This window comes from Carcharodon carcharias, chromosome 9 (genome assembly GCF_017639515.1).
Source record: "Carcharodon carcharias isolate sCarCar2 chromosome 9, sCarCar2.pri, whole genome shotgun sequence".
Taxonomy (NCBI): Eukaryota; Metazoa; Chordata; class Chondrichthyes; order Lamniformes; family Lamnidae; genus Carcharodon; species Carcharodon carcharias.
The window spans coordinates 96547699-96563079 of NC_054475.1; the positions used below are offsets into that span (position 1 = coordinate 96547699).

The following is a 15381-nucleotide window of genomic DNA, read 5'->3' on the forward strand; positions in this document are numbered from 1 at the left end:
GTTCAGCCGGGATTTCCAATGGCAGCAGCAACAGCAATGGTTCAGCGCAACCTTTCAAGGGAAAGATGGTGAGTGCAAGAAAGTATGGATGAAGAGAGGACATGGTCCCTTTTTACGATATTAGCTACTGTATTCAGGTATGTTTTTAAAGGTCTCAAGTCTTTCAGCGGATTAGTGGGTGAGTGAATGTGTGGATGAACAATGGGTGAGAGAGGTAGTTGGGTGGGTGGGGGTTCTTGGATCGGGTTGGAGAGTAGACATGTTGGGGAGTGGGTAGTCATGTCAGGGTGTGATGGGAGAGACAGTTAGGTCAGGTTGGGGGGTCAATTTTGGGGATGTTGGTTCCCTCTTCAATTTTACTAGGCCTCCTTGCTGCCACACTTGTCAAATGCTGCCTTGATGTCATTGGCAGACACTTTCACTTCATCTCAGGAATTCAGCTCTTTTGTCCATGTTTGGATCAAGATTGCAGTGAGGTCCAGCACCCATTGGTCCTGATAGAACCAAATCTGAGCATCAGTAGCAAGTTATTGGTAAGTGCCACTTGACAGATTGTCAACAACACATCCCATCACTTTGCTGATGTCTGAGAGGAGACTGATAAGGCTGAATTGGATTTTTCCTGTTTTTTATGCATACCTGTGCAATTTCCCACATTGTTGGGTATATGTTAGTGTTGTAGCTGCATTGGAAGAGCTTGGCTAGGGATACAGCTAGTTCTGGAGCACAAGTCTTCAATATTACATTTGAGATGTTGTCAGGGCCCATAGCCTTTGCAGTATCCAGTGCCTTCAGCCATTTCTTGACATCATGGTGAATCAAACTGAAGACTGCAAGCTGTGATGCTGGGAACCTCATGGGGAGGCAGAGATGGATCATCCACTTGGCACTTCTGGCTGAAGATAGTTGCAATTGAACTTTGAACTTTTGTGCAGCTACTGCTGGCATGTGCAAGATCAGTCAGATACCCATATACAAGCATCGAACAGTTCACTGGAACCTTATTTGTCAGGGGTAACACGTCACTTTTCCCGTGGAAAGGTGGAAACAACTTATGAGGACGTTGCTGTTTTCCTAAAAATGCAGGGACTTACTGATGATGTCCAAGAAGCCTTCAGGGCACTCAGCAACTGGAGGAAATCAAACTGTAAAGATTCAGCAATAAATGCTATAGCCTGGGAATAAAACCATTTATCAATTCAGTAACACAATGTCAATCAGTTACATTGCTGTCAAAGTATATAATAATTCAGTTATAAGTCTTGAAAAATCCATATTTATTACAAATTACTCACCAAGTACAATAAATATTGCATTTATTCATTTTACCAAATTCAGTCTATTTTTATACCATAGGTACAAAATCATCCAGTGGTTACATCCACTGACTACAGGGTAATTGATTTTTCATACAGTTTAAATGCTTCATATTGAGAAAGACTGTACAAGAAATCAGTTCCTGTATGATGATATTAGATAAGGACAGGGTAAAGTTCACCAAACAGGCTTGTGATACCTTCCCTGTCCCACTTGTTCAACAGCTTGTTCATGCTCGCTGTCTAGACTCATTAAGAATGGTCACTTGGGTGAGATACTGGAATGTGCTGGGTGCTCTTAATGTCTTCAGAAAAGGAGAGAAGAGAAAAAGGAACTTGTAGGCGGCTGTTCCACAGATATTGAAGTTCGTAAAGCATATTCAAGCCAAACACAAATTAGACTATTTACATGTCTTCAGTAATAGCTGTACGTTACAACTTGTTCTCCTCTTCCTCTTTTATGAAGGCAAGGTTATCATAGGCATCTGCCACCTGTGGATGCTGAAGTGTGCTAATTTCTGCATAATCGTTGTTGAATCCACCATTAACATGACCGTTTAGATGTTTCTTCTGCACTTCTTCAAACAGCTGCAAGACCTTCAGTCAAAACGTAAGTAAAATTATTAAGCGGATACAAACATAACATTTGGACTTATAGGGCTGAAGTGATATTTATTCCCAGGATAAATATTAATATATTTCTATGATGATTTAATGAATAAATATGCTACCGTGCCCTACACACCAGAATTTCCCAGTTTGATTCCTGATTTCTGCTGAGCTATATTCTCAGTTATGAGGTCATGGACACTTAGGCTTGGATGTGTTGGTCTTCTTAGTAGCCTGCTGGCACAGAAATTATCACTTGGATGAACTGTGTGCTAGGACTCTATACCCCAACAACAGAAAGAAGTTTCAGTAGTAGCGGGATAAATGACAATCATATTTTCAAGAATACATATGTGAAGCCATTGTATATACTTGTTGGGATTGCTGTATTGCAAACCAGCCCATTTAACAGTTGAAGCAATTAATTTGACCTTGATCCTTTGAATTGATTTGGGCTGCAGGAACAAGTGGTCCTGCTGAGCTAATATTCCTGTTCTGAGACCCTGAGGGGTCTCCCCTCATTTGGATGAAGACTTTCCCCAAAAACAGTTGCAATATTTTAGTTCAATAAGAAAACCATGGCCTTGAAATTACACATTGGATAAAGTATATAACTGGGTAGAACAATGGTAGGTGAAACACAGTACAGATAAGAATAAAGAATTGTATACAGGAGAAAAAAAATGGGCAACACACATACTCCATGAATGGTATTGAAATAGTTAAGGATGAAGATGAAGGTTAGGCCACATCTTACATACTATGCCCAGTATACTGGAACACAAACACAAGAAAGGCATTCTAACAATAGACACAGTACAAAGAAGAACCACAAGACTGATTCCAGTGTCAAGGAAATGAGCTATGAGGAACCATTGGAGAAAACTTGTGCTTCTCAACCTCAAGAGGAGACATCTGGGAAGTGACCTTAAGACAGTAAATATATGGAACAAGTAAACCTAGAAAATTACATTAAATTATAATAGAGCACAGATTTAATCTTGTAAGAAACAAATGTAGTACAGATATCAGGAAGTTCTTCACACTGAGTGATGGATACATGCAATAGAGTGATGAGAATGAAAACCATGGCAGCACTTAAGAATCAATTTGATAGTAAAATGGGGTCGGATGTAGGGAGGAAAAGGAGGTTAACTTTAGAGCCTTTCTGGATGTATTAACTAAGTGGAGTCAAATGTCTTCATCATCTGTAAATAATTTTCAAAAATTTAGGCTTGCATTATTAAAATGATCCCCAATTTTAAGCCAACTGCCTAAAAACAGATTTCAGAGCAAATGTTTTACATCAAATCAACAGAACATTATTCACAAATCATACCTGTGATTTGGGCACAATACCGATTCTAAAGAAACCCAATGTCCCTGAGTCTATCTTGGTGCAGTCGACAACTGTAGAGGCAATATTCTCTGGTGAAGGCCCATCACACAATACACCATCAACCTGTACCAGGGATAAACAGTTTTCTATGAGTGAACAGCTATAATTTTACATGGTAGAAATTATTATTAAAAGTCAAAGAATAAGTGGTAAACAAATAACACCTTGTCACCAAGTTTGGCATAGACTTGATTGTGGTGAGTGGTGTCTGCTTCTCCTGTTGGGTTTGCTGATGTCACTGCAATAGGCCCCACCTGCACTTGTACAGAAAGAGATTAGTTAGTACATCAGACAAAGGCAGCCTCATGGTCAATGAATTTTATGGACTACCTGCAGGTGGGAAAGCAGCCGGGTGGACCCATAAATTAGGTCACCGTGGCATTGGCGACATGCCCACCAGCTACCTGCTTGCCACCACAATTTTACAAGCAGCAGGGTAGGCGATGGGTGGATGGCCCACTGATTGCCAAGTTGAGGCCTTTAAGTGGGTAATTAATGTCCAATTAAGGGCCTCATTTTGCCACCGTTCTGATCTAACAGGTGACAGGGGAGGCCACCGTTCAATGTTCAGTCCAGCGGGTTAAACCCTGCTGACTGAACAACACCTCCTTGGTCTACCTGCAGTGCCAGCAGTGGCTACTGCTCTTGCTAATACTGCAGGTGTGCAAAACTGCAGGCCTCTGATTGGTCAGCTGAAAAATTAAAATGGGGCGAATAAGCTGGCCAGAGACAGGCTCACCCTCGACATTCACAATGGGGTGCAGGGAGCCCACTCTCAGTGTATAATCTAGCCCAAAAGAATCAGTAGGGGCTCAATAATGAATCTCAGCACCCTTAGAACCTCAGTGACAGGAAAATCATTAAGAGATTTTGCACCTGATCATTAAGTAATGATATCTGCTGAAAAGGTTAGATAAGACCTGAATTAAAATTCAGGTAAAATTCATGCTCTTCCAAGCCCCACAATTAATGATTAACAAAAACACCTTCTTATTTTCTAAGTAAACTAGTCCCTAAGAGATACCAGTTTGGCCACTGTATGGTTATTTTCACATGTGAGGCCTGCACAGTGCATATTCTGCCAAATGGAGGTCCAAATTTTCATCCAGGTCCTAAATATATCACATACTCCTATTTAGGTATATGCAGGGGACTCCTGCCTGTTACCAGCAGGAATGCAGGCTGCCAAGATGGAGGCCTGCTCAAAAATCACAAAGGGCAGAAGCTTGTTTTTGTGTTCTCAGTTTTGTCTTCTTTACTGTCCCGTTCATGCTAAAACATACCAAACAGCGATGAGGTGGAAATCCTCCTCATTTAGCATTTGGATTTAAAGGATTAATGTAAATTTCAACCTCACTGAGCAGGGCACTAGATGAATCATTGCCTTTCTGATTATTTAATAATCACAATCTGCTATCCATTATTTTGTGTCTAATTCACTGAGGGGTGCCTGGTATTTTTTTTTTTACGTGGCAGACTTTGATATAGGACAGTGTCATAGCAGATTCACCTAGTGTTACCACAATTCAAACCAGAGAGCTCAACAACATTTTGGTGAAAATTGAGTCATTTAGAAAATGGCCTATAAAGCTAAACAATAACATGACCAGAACTAACTGTTGAAACAAACAGAGGTTCTGTGAAAGCTGCCGCTGAATTAAGACATACAGCAGTTCAAAAAAATTCACCAGTCATAGCTTGTATTCTCAATGGCAAGGAAGCTATTTGGAGAGGTAAGTATCTCACCTGATCAATAAGGTGTGTAGTAACAGTGCAGTCTGGAATTCTAATGGCGATACTCTGAGAAGTTCCAATGTATTTATCTGCATGTTTCAGTCCAAATAAGTTCAGCCACTCACCTTTCAATGATAACAACATTTGTTAATAGTTATTTTCTCACATTTATTTAACTTAGATTTGGACACAATGCTCTGCATTGCAACAAGAAGTACTGACATCCTAGGGCATGAATTCTAATAATAAGGTTTGAGTCTGTGATACATGTTTGGACTTTCCCATTCAAATCTTGGCAAACAGTGACATTTTCATCAGAGGTGAGGCACTTCACCAAACTGAGAAAGTAAAAGCAGCTAGTGAGTCCTCCCAGGCTGCATTTTCATACCTCAAAGCAGTTGGCTGAAGAGCAACACTGGGAGAGAACAGATTGCCCAACTGCCACTTGAGCTGAAAAATGCTAGTTGACAGAGTCAATGAGGAGAACAAATAAATCAAGATGGGAGAATATGGAATGTAGCAAAAGGGGTCTTACCTCTAGGGATGACAAGACTGATAGATGAAGGCCAAACTTTCTCCATGAAGTCCCAGAGTAGAGGGTTTAACAGCTGTTTTGCTGGTTCTAGCTGTGCTACATTAGAGATCCATAGAGACATTGGCCTCTCTTTGGCCTGTTTCTTTGTACTGTACAAATAAAAAAGGAAATAAAGTCTCTCATCAAGTTTTGTGTCTGTCTATGCCATTCTTATAAGTCTCAAAACAACAGCATGCTGCAGCTATTTATATGGGGGTGTGCCATTTAATACCCAAGGATTGAAGATTAAAGAGGAAATTGACTCAATCGTCTTTGAATCCCCATGTATATCACAATATTTATTGAATAGAAATAATCAAGTAATCACTGGATTTCCTAAAGGTGTCTTTTTTTCCAACCTGAGGGATGTTATTACTTTATTTGTTACATCCTATGACGAATGAATTGAGGCTTCATAAATACGGTGTAATCTATTTGTGCGATGACTTGGAGTTCCGTACTCCAATTTTCAGATAATTCAACACTGACCTAATGAGCATTGAAATGAGATTTACTGACCTAATGAGCATTGAAATGAGATTTACTGAAATATCATGTTGGTTTGGCAATATGTTGGACAAAGTTATACTATATTTTCTCTAGTTGAACTTTCATGCTTCTAATCTCAGTATTTATTAATTGCAGCAAATCATCTCACAAACCACCATTTTCTGTGTCCGAATATAGTAAATGTGTCTTGTCAGATTTATCACTGTGATGACCCTTCCCTCTAGAACTGAAGATCTCTAGTATTCCTCGAAAGAAAACACAACACCCAATGCAAAAAAATTCATACTTGTAAGCCTTTTCTACAGCATCAGGACGATTGCAGGCTGCCACCAAAACATACACTGTGTCTGTTGGAATACCACATATGCCTCCATTTTTCATGATCTCTGCAGGAAAAAAGTTGTGATGGGTTTTCTTTATTTCATAAATCTGGAAAACATTAAGCATCAAAAACGCTCCTGCTAGAGATTTTTGTTTTAGAATAGGAAACTGTAAGGTTATGTGGGAAATTGTCGAGGTTAATCCTGATTAATTGATCACTAGGTGAAAGGCGCTAAGTACCATGAAGCACTAGTAAAACAATGGGAAGCTAAGAATGATTAGAATTCAGAAAAAAATGCTGATGGAAAGAATCAAAGGTTACAGTATAGGAGGCGGCACTGGGCCATCACACCTGGGCCAATGCATACTGTTAAACTGGAGCTATCTACTCCAAACCTATTTACTACCCTTTCCTCATGTTGTTTTACATTCTTCCTTTTTAGGTACATATTTATTATCTTTTAAATGTATCGGTAGAGTGTGCTGGAGCATTTCACATTCCAACAACCCTATGTGGAAAAGAAAATTCTAACATTCTCCCTTCATTCTACTCGTGAGAATCCTGAGCTATTGTTTCTTGGTTACCAATGGACAGCAAATCAAAACAGTCTTTCGCTATTTCCTGTCTCAAAATCTTTCATAATTTTGTAAACTTCTTTTACAATCGTCTCCTAAACCATTTTTTCAGCGGCAAAAACCCTCATTTTAAAGATTTTCTTCATCCTATCTCATAATTCTAATAAATCTTCACTGTACCCTTTCAATTATTAATATACTTCCTATGATGGGTATAACTGCATGGATTGCTTGAGTTACAACCCAACTACTATCTTGAAGAAATGTAACATCACTTCCTTGCTTTTATATTCAAGGTGCAATATATAAAATCCAGCCCTTAGGTTGCCTTTTTATGGCTTTTTCTGCCCTTCCTCCGACCTTTACAGATTGACGTATCTGCACAGAGTTCTCTTTGTTCCTTCATTTTTCAGAACCCTACCATTTAGGATATTTTTCTTTGAATGTACTTTTCCCAAAATGTACTATTTCACATTTCTGTGTACTCAATAACATGTACCCCATATCTTTTCACCTATTTGCATTTTTCTGTCCTCTTACCGTTTGCCAAGGCTCTAATTTGGCATCATTAGCAAACTCAAAATTTCATTTCTCTTATATCTATGTCAAAATAATTTATGCAGACTGTATAAGTAGGTTCAAGAGACAACTGGGCACCTTTATGGAAGGTGTTTTAGAGTTCCTCAATTTTTATATTCCTATATTATTTCACAATCTTTCAAATACATCAGGAAACACACCAAATGTAAAGCAGGTTTAAAACCAACAGCCTAGTAATTAAGTGATGAATACTTGCAGGAAATAATGCCTTAGAGATTAAATTTAAGGAATATCAGTGCAGAAAATAATCTTGTAACATGGTTGCACTTCTATCCTTAACAGTATGAACACAATAATGAATTAGCAGAGTTTGTACTTAACATTTTCTTAAGTGTTCATCTGAGTCTTACCTGCGATTTTTCTGACTGAGCTGGTTTTTCTTGAAGGCAAATGAAGGCATGTGGAGCTGCCCTGTCCAAATCCACATAGCTTTGCCCAGGCATGTCCCAAGGGCAACTGGGGGCTCTCAAAGGTCTGGTTAAAGAGGGTGGCCAGAAAGCAGTAAAAGCTAACCAAACCAAAAATTATGGTGACCCCAATATCATATCCCAAAGGATTTGAATTAATGGCATCCAATAGAAAGCTAATCAGAATCAGCTGAAAACTGAGAGAAAAGGCAAACCATGCTGCATTAAGAAAGAAAGTCCCTATCACCACAAAGCAATTAAAAAGCAGGAAGCAAATAATTCCTACCGAAATACCAAATCCCCTAGTGGAACCGTAGAGACCACCATATCTGGTCAAACCCCAGATTATCCATATTAGACCATACAGGATGAAAGCACAACTTTCCAGGGTTTTGCCCCGAGAAAAAGAGATTGAACCGCAAAGAAGCTGCAAAACACCCCCAGGAATGACTATCCAAGGCAGGACAACAGTGGCTAAAGGTGCAGCAGCATTGACTGATACAGTGATAGCAAAGGCAGCCACAACATTACAGGCGTGGGCTAAGATCTCAGCATCTGAATATCTGGAGTATCCCAAATAAGGACTGTGGGTGTCTTTATCTGACTTCAGAGTTAGTGCCTTCATCCTAATGATTAAACCCTTTATGATCCCCTTTCCAGTGGGAATAATAAAGGGTCCAATACTATTGAAAAGGGAAATTAACGTTAAGCAAGCAGATGCCACAAATATGGCCACACTGACACCTTGTGCACCACCATGAAAAAAGCCAATTGGATGAGCTGTCACTGCTATACAATAGGAAACGAAAAAAAGCAAATAAATTCCATCAACAAGACTTTTACTGGTCATAAACAGAGCCAGAATGAAGAAAAGGACAGCGAGAACAATAGGGGCTGGAATTGGGAAGAAGGGTTGGTTGTCTTGCCAGAGCTTGTAAAGAAGAGCATAGCCTTCTGCAAATTTTAATATGGAGGTCAAACCAAAGAATGTGGCAGTCAGGCTGTCAGCGGCTCTGTAAGACAAAATACAGACAGCAATTTGATAGACAGCAGCTGTCCAAAGCCAGGGGACCTGACCACCAAACAGATCAGAAGTTACACCCAAAACCTGGCATCCTAATACGCTGGCAGATAACATATTTGTGATGTACCCCAGAACCACTGTGTCATTTTTGGTGGTTTCAGGTTTCAGAGAGGAATTATTCTTAGGCAGACCAGTCCCTGGGAAAATTATTTTTCCTTTACTTAGGAATACAGAAGCACGACCTAACCCAAAGTAAAGCCCTATCGAGGATACAATCAAATAGTTTGAAGCTACTGCAGAATGCCCAAAAGATTGATCATACAGTGTGGCAATTTCATGGGCAGTAGCAAGAGAGATGGCAAAAGCAATCATAGAGAGGATCACTTCCTTTTGGATTAACCCCACTAGTCCAATGATGAAGAGGCCCAAAGTGAAAGCTGAGTAGCCAGGGACAAGGGCATTCCTGATTCCATCACCTTGAAATTCCTTCTCCCCAATCAGGATATGAATAAGGCCAGATCCACACCAGAAAGCTGAAACTGTCAAGCACAGATTCACAAAAAGCACAGCGTGACTTGAAGACTTCCTTATGCCTGCAGAAAAACAGAAGAAGTAGTAAAGGAGACTGAAGAGGCATCACGTACATATACATACACACACATAGAGTTACACTGAGTAATAGCACCCAAACAGGTCATTTGCCACAATAAGCCCATGCAGCATTTATGATCCACATAAGCTTACTTCCACCTTACTTCATCCAAGCTTATCCTTCTATTCCATGCTCCTTCACCTGCTTATCTAGCTTTCCCTTAAATGCATCAATGCTACTTGCCTCAACTACTCCTTGCAGTAATGCATTCCACATCCTTACCACTCTTTGGGTGAAGAAGTTTCCCTTGAATTCTCTATTGGATTTACTCGTCACTATCTTCTATTGATGCCCTCTAGTTTTGGACTCGTCAGCAAGTGGAAACCTACCTGCTACATTTACCCTATCAATCCCTTTCATTATCTTAAAGATCTCTATCAGGTTACACCTCAGCCATCTATTTTCTAGAGTAAAGAGTCCCAGCCTGTTCCGATGGCTTTTTTCTCTCAGTGTTGGAATCAGCCTTGTGAATCGTTTTTGCAGCTTCTCCAATGCACCTGTATCCTTTTATTATATGTGCATAGTACTGTGGTTAAGTGTGGTCTAACAAGGTTCAACTCAAGTTTAATATAACTTCTATGGCCTGAATCTTCTGGTCAACGTGTGGGGGCAGGCCCTGCTCGCTGATGCATAAAATGACGCGCAGTGACGTCAGGCGTGCATTCTGACATGACCGTGTGTCATTCTGATCTTCAGTTTGGCAGGTGGGCACCGGAGTCGGCTGCATGCCCACCGAACGGTCAAAGGCCTATTAAGGCCATTAGTAATCTAATTAAGCTGGTTGCCTGGGCTGCTGTCCAACTTTAAGGTTGACGGGCAGGCGAAGAGCCCAGGCGGCCTTTGCATTTACCATGAGCCCTCATCCACGGGCAGGATGAGGTTTCATGGAGGCTTTATAAATTGAATAAAATTTTTTGTTAAAATTCATTGACATGTCCCAACTCATGTGACATGTCTGAGGGGACATGTCTGAATAATTGTCTGAATATTTTTTTTCTTTACTTCCATTCATCATAATCAAACTAATTTCCCTGAGGTAGCTCCGTGCCTCAGGGAGATTTCTGCGCTCTTTTGCATGTATGCGCGAAAGAGCAAGGGCCCCGACTCTCCCTCCTCCCCTGCCTGCACAGGGAGCGCTCAGTGCTTCCGGGTGCCCATCACACTGGTCGGGCCTTAATTGGGCTGCCCATGTAAAATGGCAGCACGCAGCTGATCACGGGCAGCAATTGGCTGCTCCTGCTCAGCCCCCCACCCCCACCCCCCCGACGGAGAGAAAATTCTCCCCTATGTTTTTCAGTTCTATCCATCTGAAAAATGAACCTCAGTGCTAGCTGGCTACTTTTAATGGCCTTATTAATCTGCGTTATTATTTTTTAGTGATTTGTGTGCCTGTCCCCTTGATCCCTTTTCTCCTGTAGCCCATTCAGGTTCTTATTATCCAAGCAATATGTTGCCTCCTCATTCTTCCTACTATCATATAGCAAATGCACTACCTCACACATATATATTTTTATATATACCTTCTTCCTTTGTGTTTATGGCACTTCCCAATTTGTTGTCATCTGCAAATTTGAAATTGCACCAAATCCAAATCATTAATGTAAATTGTGAATGACAGTGGTCGCAGCAACAAACAATCCCTGTGGAATCCCACTTCTTGTCTATGGAGCTAACCTTAACCCCTACTCTCCATTTTCTCTTTAACAGCTAACATGCACACAAGCATCTAAAGAGGTCCTTAATGGCTCCATTCCACTTCATCACGGTTTCTTAATATATTTCTAAAATCATTTATTGTTAGCTTTCATTTTCTTTGAAATATTTTTCATATTCCCATTTTGCATTTTTTTTCGGTGGCTTTTTATACATGCCACAAGGTGTGAACTTTTTTCACATTTGTACCATCCTCTTCTTTGTGTTGAATACTGTCTCTTACCTCTTCTGGTTACCTTGATTTCTTAACTATGGGAGTTGCCTTTTAGGGGTATATACTGGTTTTGTAAGGTACCAAACATTTCATTTCATATTCTTTCAAAGTTTGTCTTACTTCAATTTATACCAGGCTACACCAGGAGTATTATGTAGTCTCCTTATTTAAGGAAGGACATACTTGCCTTAGAGAGAGAGCAATGAATGTTCACTGGAGCAGTTCCTGCGGTGAGGGTATTTTCAAATGAGGAGGGATTGAGTATACTTTTTGAAGTGTAGCCACTGTTGTAATGTAGGAAGTGTGATGCCAATTTGCACATAGCAAGCTCCCACAAACAACAATGTGATAATGACCATAGAATTTGTTTTAACAGTGGTGCTTGAAGGATAAATGCTGGTCAGATCACTGGGGAGAATCTCCCTGCTCTTCTTCAAACTAGCATCCAACTGAGTGGGCAGATGGGGGCATCAGTTTAATGCCTCATCCTAGAATCTGTTTTACAATGAAGTGAATTAAATGGCTTAAGAGGTGCTATTCCCATCCTCCAACATCTTCCATCACTATTAGAAATAGCATGATCCAGGCTTTCACAACTGCCTATTTGAATTGTAAAGTCATGTTGATGATGATCTGAATGTATCAGTTATAGCTGCCTGGTGGTTGAATTGGGAAATGCAGCAACTTATGTAGTTGCAATAAATCATGTCAGCCAGGAAGCTAACCAGCTCTAACCCTGGTCTAAATAAAAAGAGAAAATGCTGGAAAAAACTCAGCAGTTCTGGCAGCACCTGTGGAGAGAGAGACAGAATTAACGTTTTGAGTCCGATATGACTCTGTAATGACAAGTGACTGGAAGGTTGGAGCCATGCTTGCAGGCTAAGTGATGGCGTTCTGCAAAGTGGTCACCCAGTCTGTGTTTAGTCCCCCCAGTGTAGAGGAAATCACATTGTGAGCAATGAATACAGTAGAATAAATTGAAAGAAGTGCAAGTAAATTGCTCTTCACCTGGAAGGGGCCTTGTTCAGAGAGGAGGGAGGAGGTAAAGGGGCAGGTATTACATCTCCTGTGATTGCATGGGAAGGGGATGAGGTATTGGGGGTGATAGAGGAGTGGACCAGGCTGTCCCATATCTTTGATTTGGAGGATGACAGACAAGTTAGAGGAGAAATTGTTCAATGAGAGAACAAGTTCAGTCAGGTGGAGGAGAGTGGTGGTGGATGGGGATTGTTCGGGCCTCCATTCAAGGGAGAAGCAAAGAGCCCTCAAACCGACCTGCTGAGGATGGAGGCGTTGAGGGACTGGATGTTCATACTGAAGAGGTGGTGGTTAGGGCCAGGAAAGTGGAAATTGTTGAAATGATGTGGGACATCTGAAGAATCACGAATGTGTGTGGGAAGAAACTGGACGAAGGGAAAAAATAGAGACAAGATGGGAAGAAATAAGTGCAATGAGGCAAGAACTGGCTCCACAGTTGTTCAGTTGAACAGCTGAACAGTTGTTTGTCTTCTAATCCTGGTCTGTAAATTTGCTGATCTTACCTCAGGTAGAAGCTGGGGGAGTACAGATGAATCCTTGGGCTAGAGAGAAGGAAACAACCATAGCTCCTTCAATATTCAGTGACCTCTGCATAAATGCGCTGTGTGTAGGTATTGGGTGAGACTTGGTTGGACTTGACACTGATGCCTGTTCGGTTAATAGTCTATGTTGTTTAGGCTTGCACATGAAGGCGGCAGGGTAAATGAGGGCTAGTGGCACTCCAAAGGGAAAAATAACAATGCAACTGGAACAGCTGAAACAGCTGCCAGTTGTGTTCCGGGATCAATTGGAAACAGCGGATCCTGGCCGGCTTTTGCCGGCTGGAAACAGCCCGGCAGTTGAATTGCCCATTTGAAACGACATTCCACCAGGAATTGGCACTTTCGGAAGAGGGGAGAACATTGGGGGTAAGAAATAGAAGATGAGAATACACTTCTGGCGGGACTGCTTTCAGTGAAACTATCTCAGATTGTAATTATTGCGGCCTGTATTGGGTTCAGGGGAATTGTATTGGGCACTGGGGCAATGTGCTAACTAGAAAGTAGCGAGAAGTTACATTGCAATAGAACAGACTGGAATGCCACTAACTGTAACACATCTTACCTTCCGTGATAGCAGTATACTGCTACTTACCGGTATAGAAAAGAAGAGCCGCCACGATAAGTAATAAAACTCCAAGGGCCGAGCTGGGAATCAGCGGGACTGCGCTGTACTGATTCACAGCCAGCATCAGGGCGCCTGACACACAAAAGGAAATAAATAAAGGAGTTTTCTTTAAAAAAAAGGAAGAAAACATTTTCATGAATCAACATTTATTTTCAGCGTTTACCTGCACATATAATTAGCACTCCCGCGGAATAGTGCAGAGTTTCGGCGGCTTCGTGCGCTTGCGGCATTTTGAGGTTTGGCAGTTTAAAGATGTATTGAAAGCTGACTGCTGCTGGAGCGGAACGCTGTGAAATGCGATAGCACTCTTTAGAATGTCTGTAATGTATTACAGGACTGCTTACATTCCAATTCCCGCTTTAGCCTTGCTGCTCTTCTTTATACCCCACTCTCCACATCCTCCTTTGAGTCACAAGTTACGCTGCGCGCTATTGGATATGCAAATCCAGCAGGAATCTTCCAACGGGGTATTCCGCACGCGCTCTTAGTTTCATGCAGGGCATTTTTTTTAGGCGTACAAATCAGTTTGTTTGCAATCATGAGTAAAATGAAAAGATATTTCTGATATAAAAGCTTGGCGTCCGCTTTATAATTAAATAGAATTAAATAGAACTAAAGCAGGAAATATTTCAATGATCCCATTAAGCTGACGGCCATCCCCTGTAACTGAGACAGTTTCCCCCCACCCAAAACATTAACCTTTGCTCCCACAGGTTCTGACCCACGGATTTACGATTTGCGGCTTATTCTCAAGAAAGGAGAATGTTGGAAATCTGAAATAAGCCAGATGTTCGAGGCTGCTGAATCAAACCATTTCCCCCTTAATTCCAATACCTGTAGAAATAAAGGACAATGTTAGCGTTAAGAGCAATGACCAATGTCACTAAAAAAGACCGGGCTTAGTAACAAAGGATAACCAGTTGAGTTGGGAGCGGGAAGTCCAATCTCCATTGACACGGGCACGGGGTACTACAACTAGAAAAGTAGAAGAGATCGGCGCCAGACATCAGATAAGATAGACAAAAACAAAAATATCTGGAAAAACTCAGCAGGTCTGACAGCATCTGCGGAGAGGGATACGGTTGACGTTTCGAGTCCGTATGACCGATGAAGAGTCATACGGGACTCGAAACGTCAGCTGTATCCCTCTCCGCAGATGCTGTCAGATCTGCTGTGTTTTCCAGGTATTTTTGTTTTTGTTCTAGGTTTCCAGTATCTGCAGTATTTTGCTTTTATCAGATAAAATAGATCTTCCTTTGGGCGTTGGGAAATCTATCTCACCTTTTCGCTCTCAGTCTGTCGCTAAATCATTAATAAATAATTGGGATCGGATATCACAGTCTTTCAGAACTGTTCAACAAGGATGGGGAAACCAGGTATTTGGTGGATAATGAGGAAGGAATGACTGCATTGACATCCAACATATTTTTCCTTTGCGTAACATTGGAATGAAAGGGCTCATTTCTATCAGGCAAGGGCCAAAGTTATTGATTCACAATTGCTGACGTGATGGTAAAGAATGCTTGC

At 41.1% G+C, this 15381-nt stretch overlaps 1 protein-coding gene across 2 annotated transcripts; it reads right to left on the minus strand.

Moving 5' to 3' along the window:
* Window positions 1-1260: 1260 nt before the first annotated feature.
* si:ch211-153b23.4 (uncharacterized protein LOC335392 homolog) lies at window positions 1261-14204 on the minus strand. Of its 2 annotated transcripts, none has more exons than XM_041194873.1 (9): window positions 14018-14204; window positions 13822-13926; window positions 7990-9663; window positions 6429-6528; window positions 5594-5742; window positions 5071-5183; window positions 3489-3578; window positions 3265-3387; window positions 1261-1913 (listed from the first exon to the last, which is right to left on the minus strand). In XM_041194873.1, the coding sequence occupies exons 1-9, from the start codon at window positions 14082-14084 to the stop codon at window positions 1749-1751; spliced, it is 2586 nt and encodes an 861-aa protein (XP_041050807.1). In that variant the 5' UTR covers window positions 14085-14204; the 3' UTR covers window positions 1261-1748. The 2 variants fall into 2 exon arrangements, with proteins under 2 accessions (XP_041050807.1, XP_041050808.1); XM_041194874.1 differs by having other exon boundaries at window positions 13822-13960; window positions 14018-14106.
* Between the last annotated feature and the right edge of the window lie 1177 nt (window positions 14205-15381).

What these genes read in the sequence shown, in the direction of transcription:
- si:ch211-153b23.4 (XM_041194873.1), bottom strand. Translation starts at nt 14,084, where the DNA reads ATGCCGCAAGCGCACGAAGCCGCCGAAACTCTGCACTATTCCGCGGGA. An exon ending in CTCAGTCAGAAAAATCGCAG is followed by an intron (nt 6,529 to 7,989) that starts GTAAGACTCAGA and finishes TTTTTCCTGCAG; the next exon opens with AGATCATGAAAAATGGAGGC. An exon ending in GTATTGTGCCCAAATCACAG is followed by an intron (nt 1,914 to 3,264) that starts GTATGATTTGTG and finishes TTTTGACTGAAG; the next exon opens with GTCTTGCAGCTGTTTGAAGA.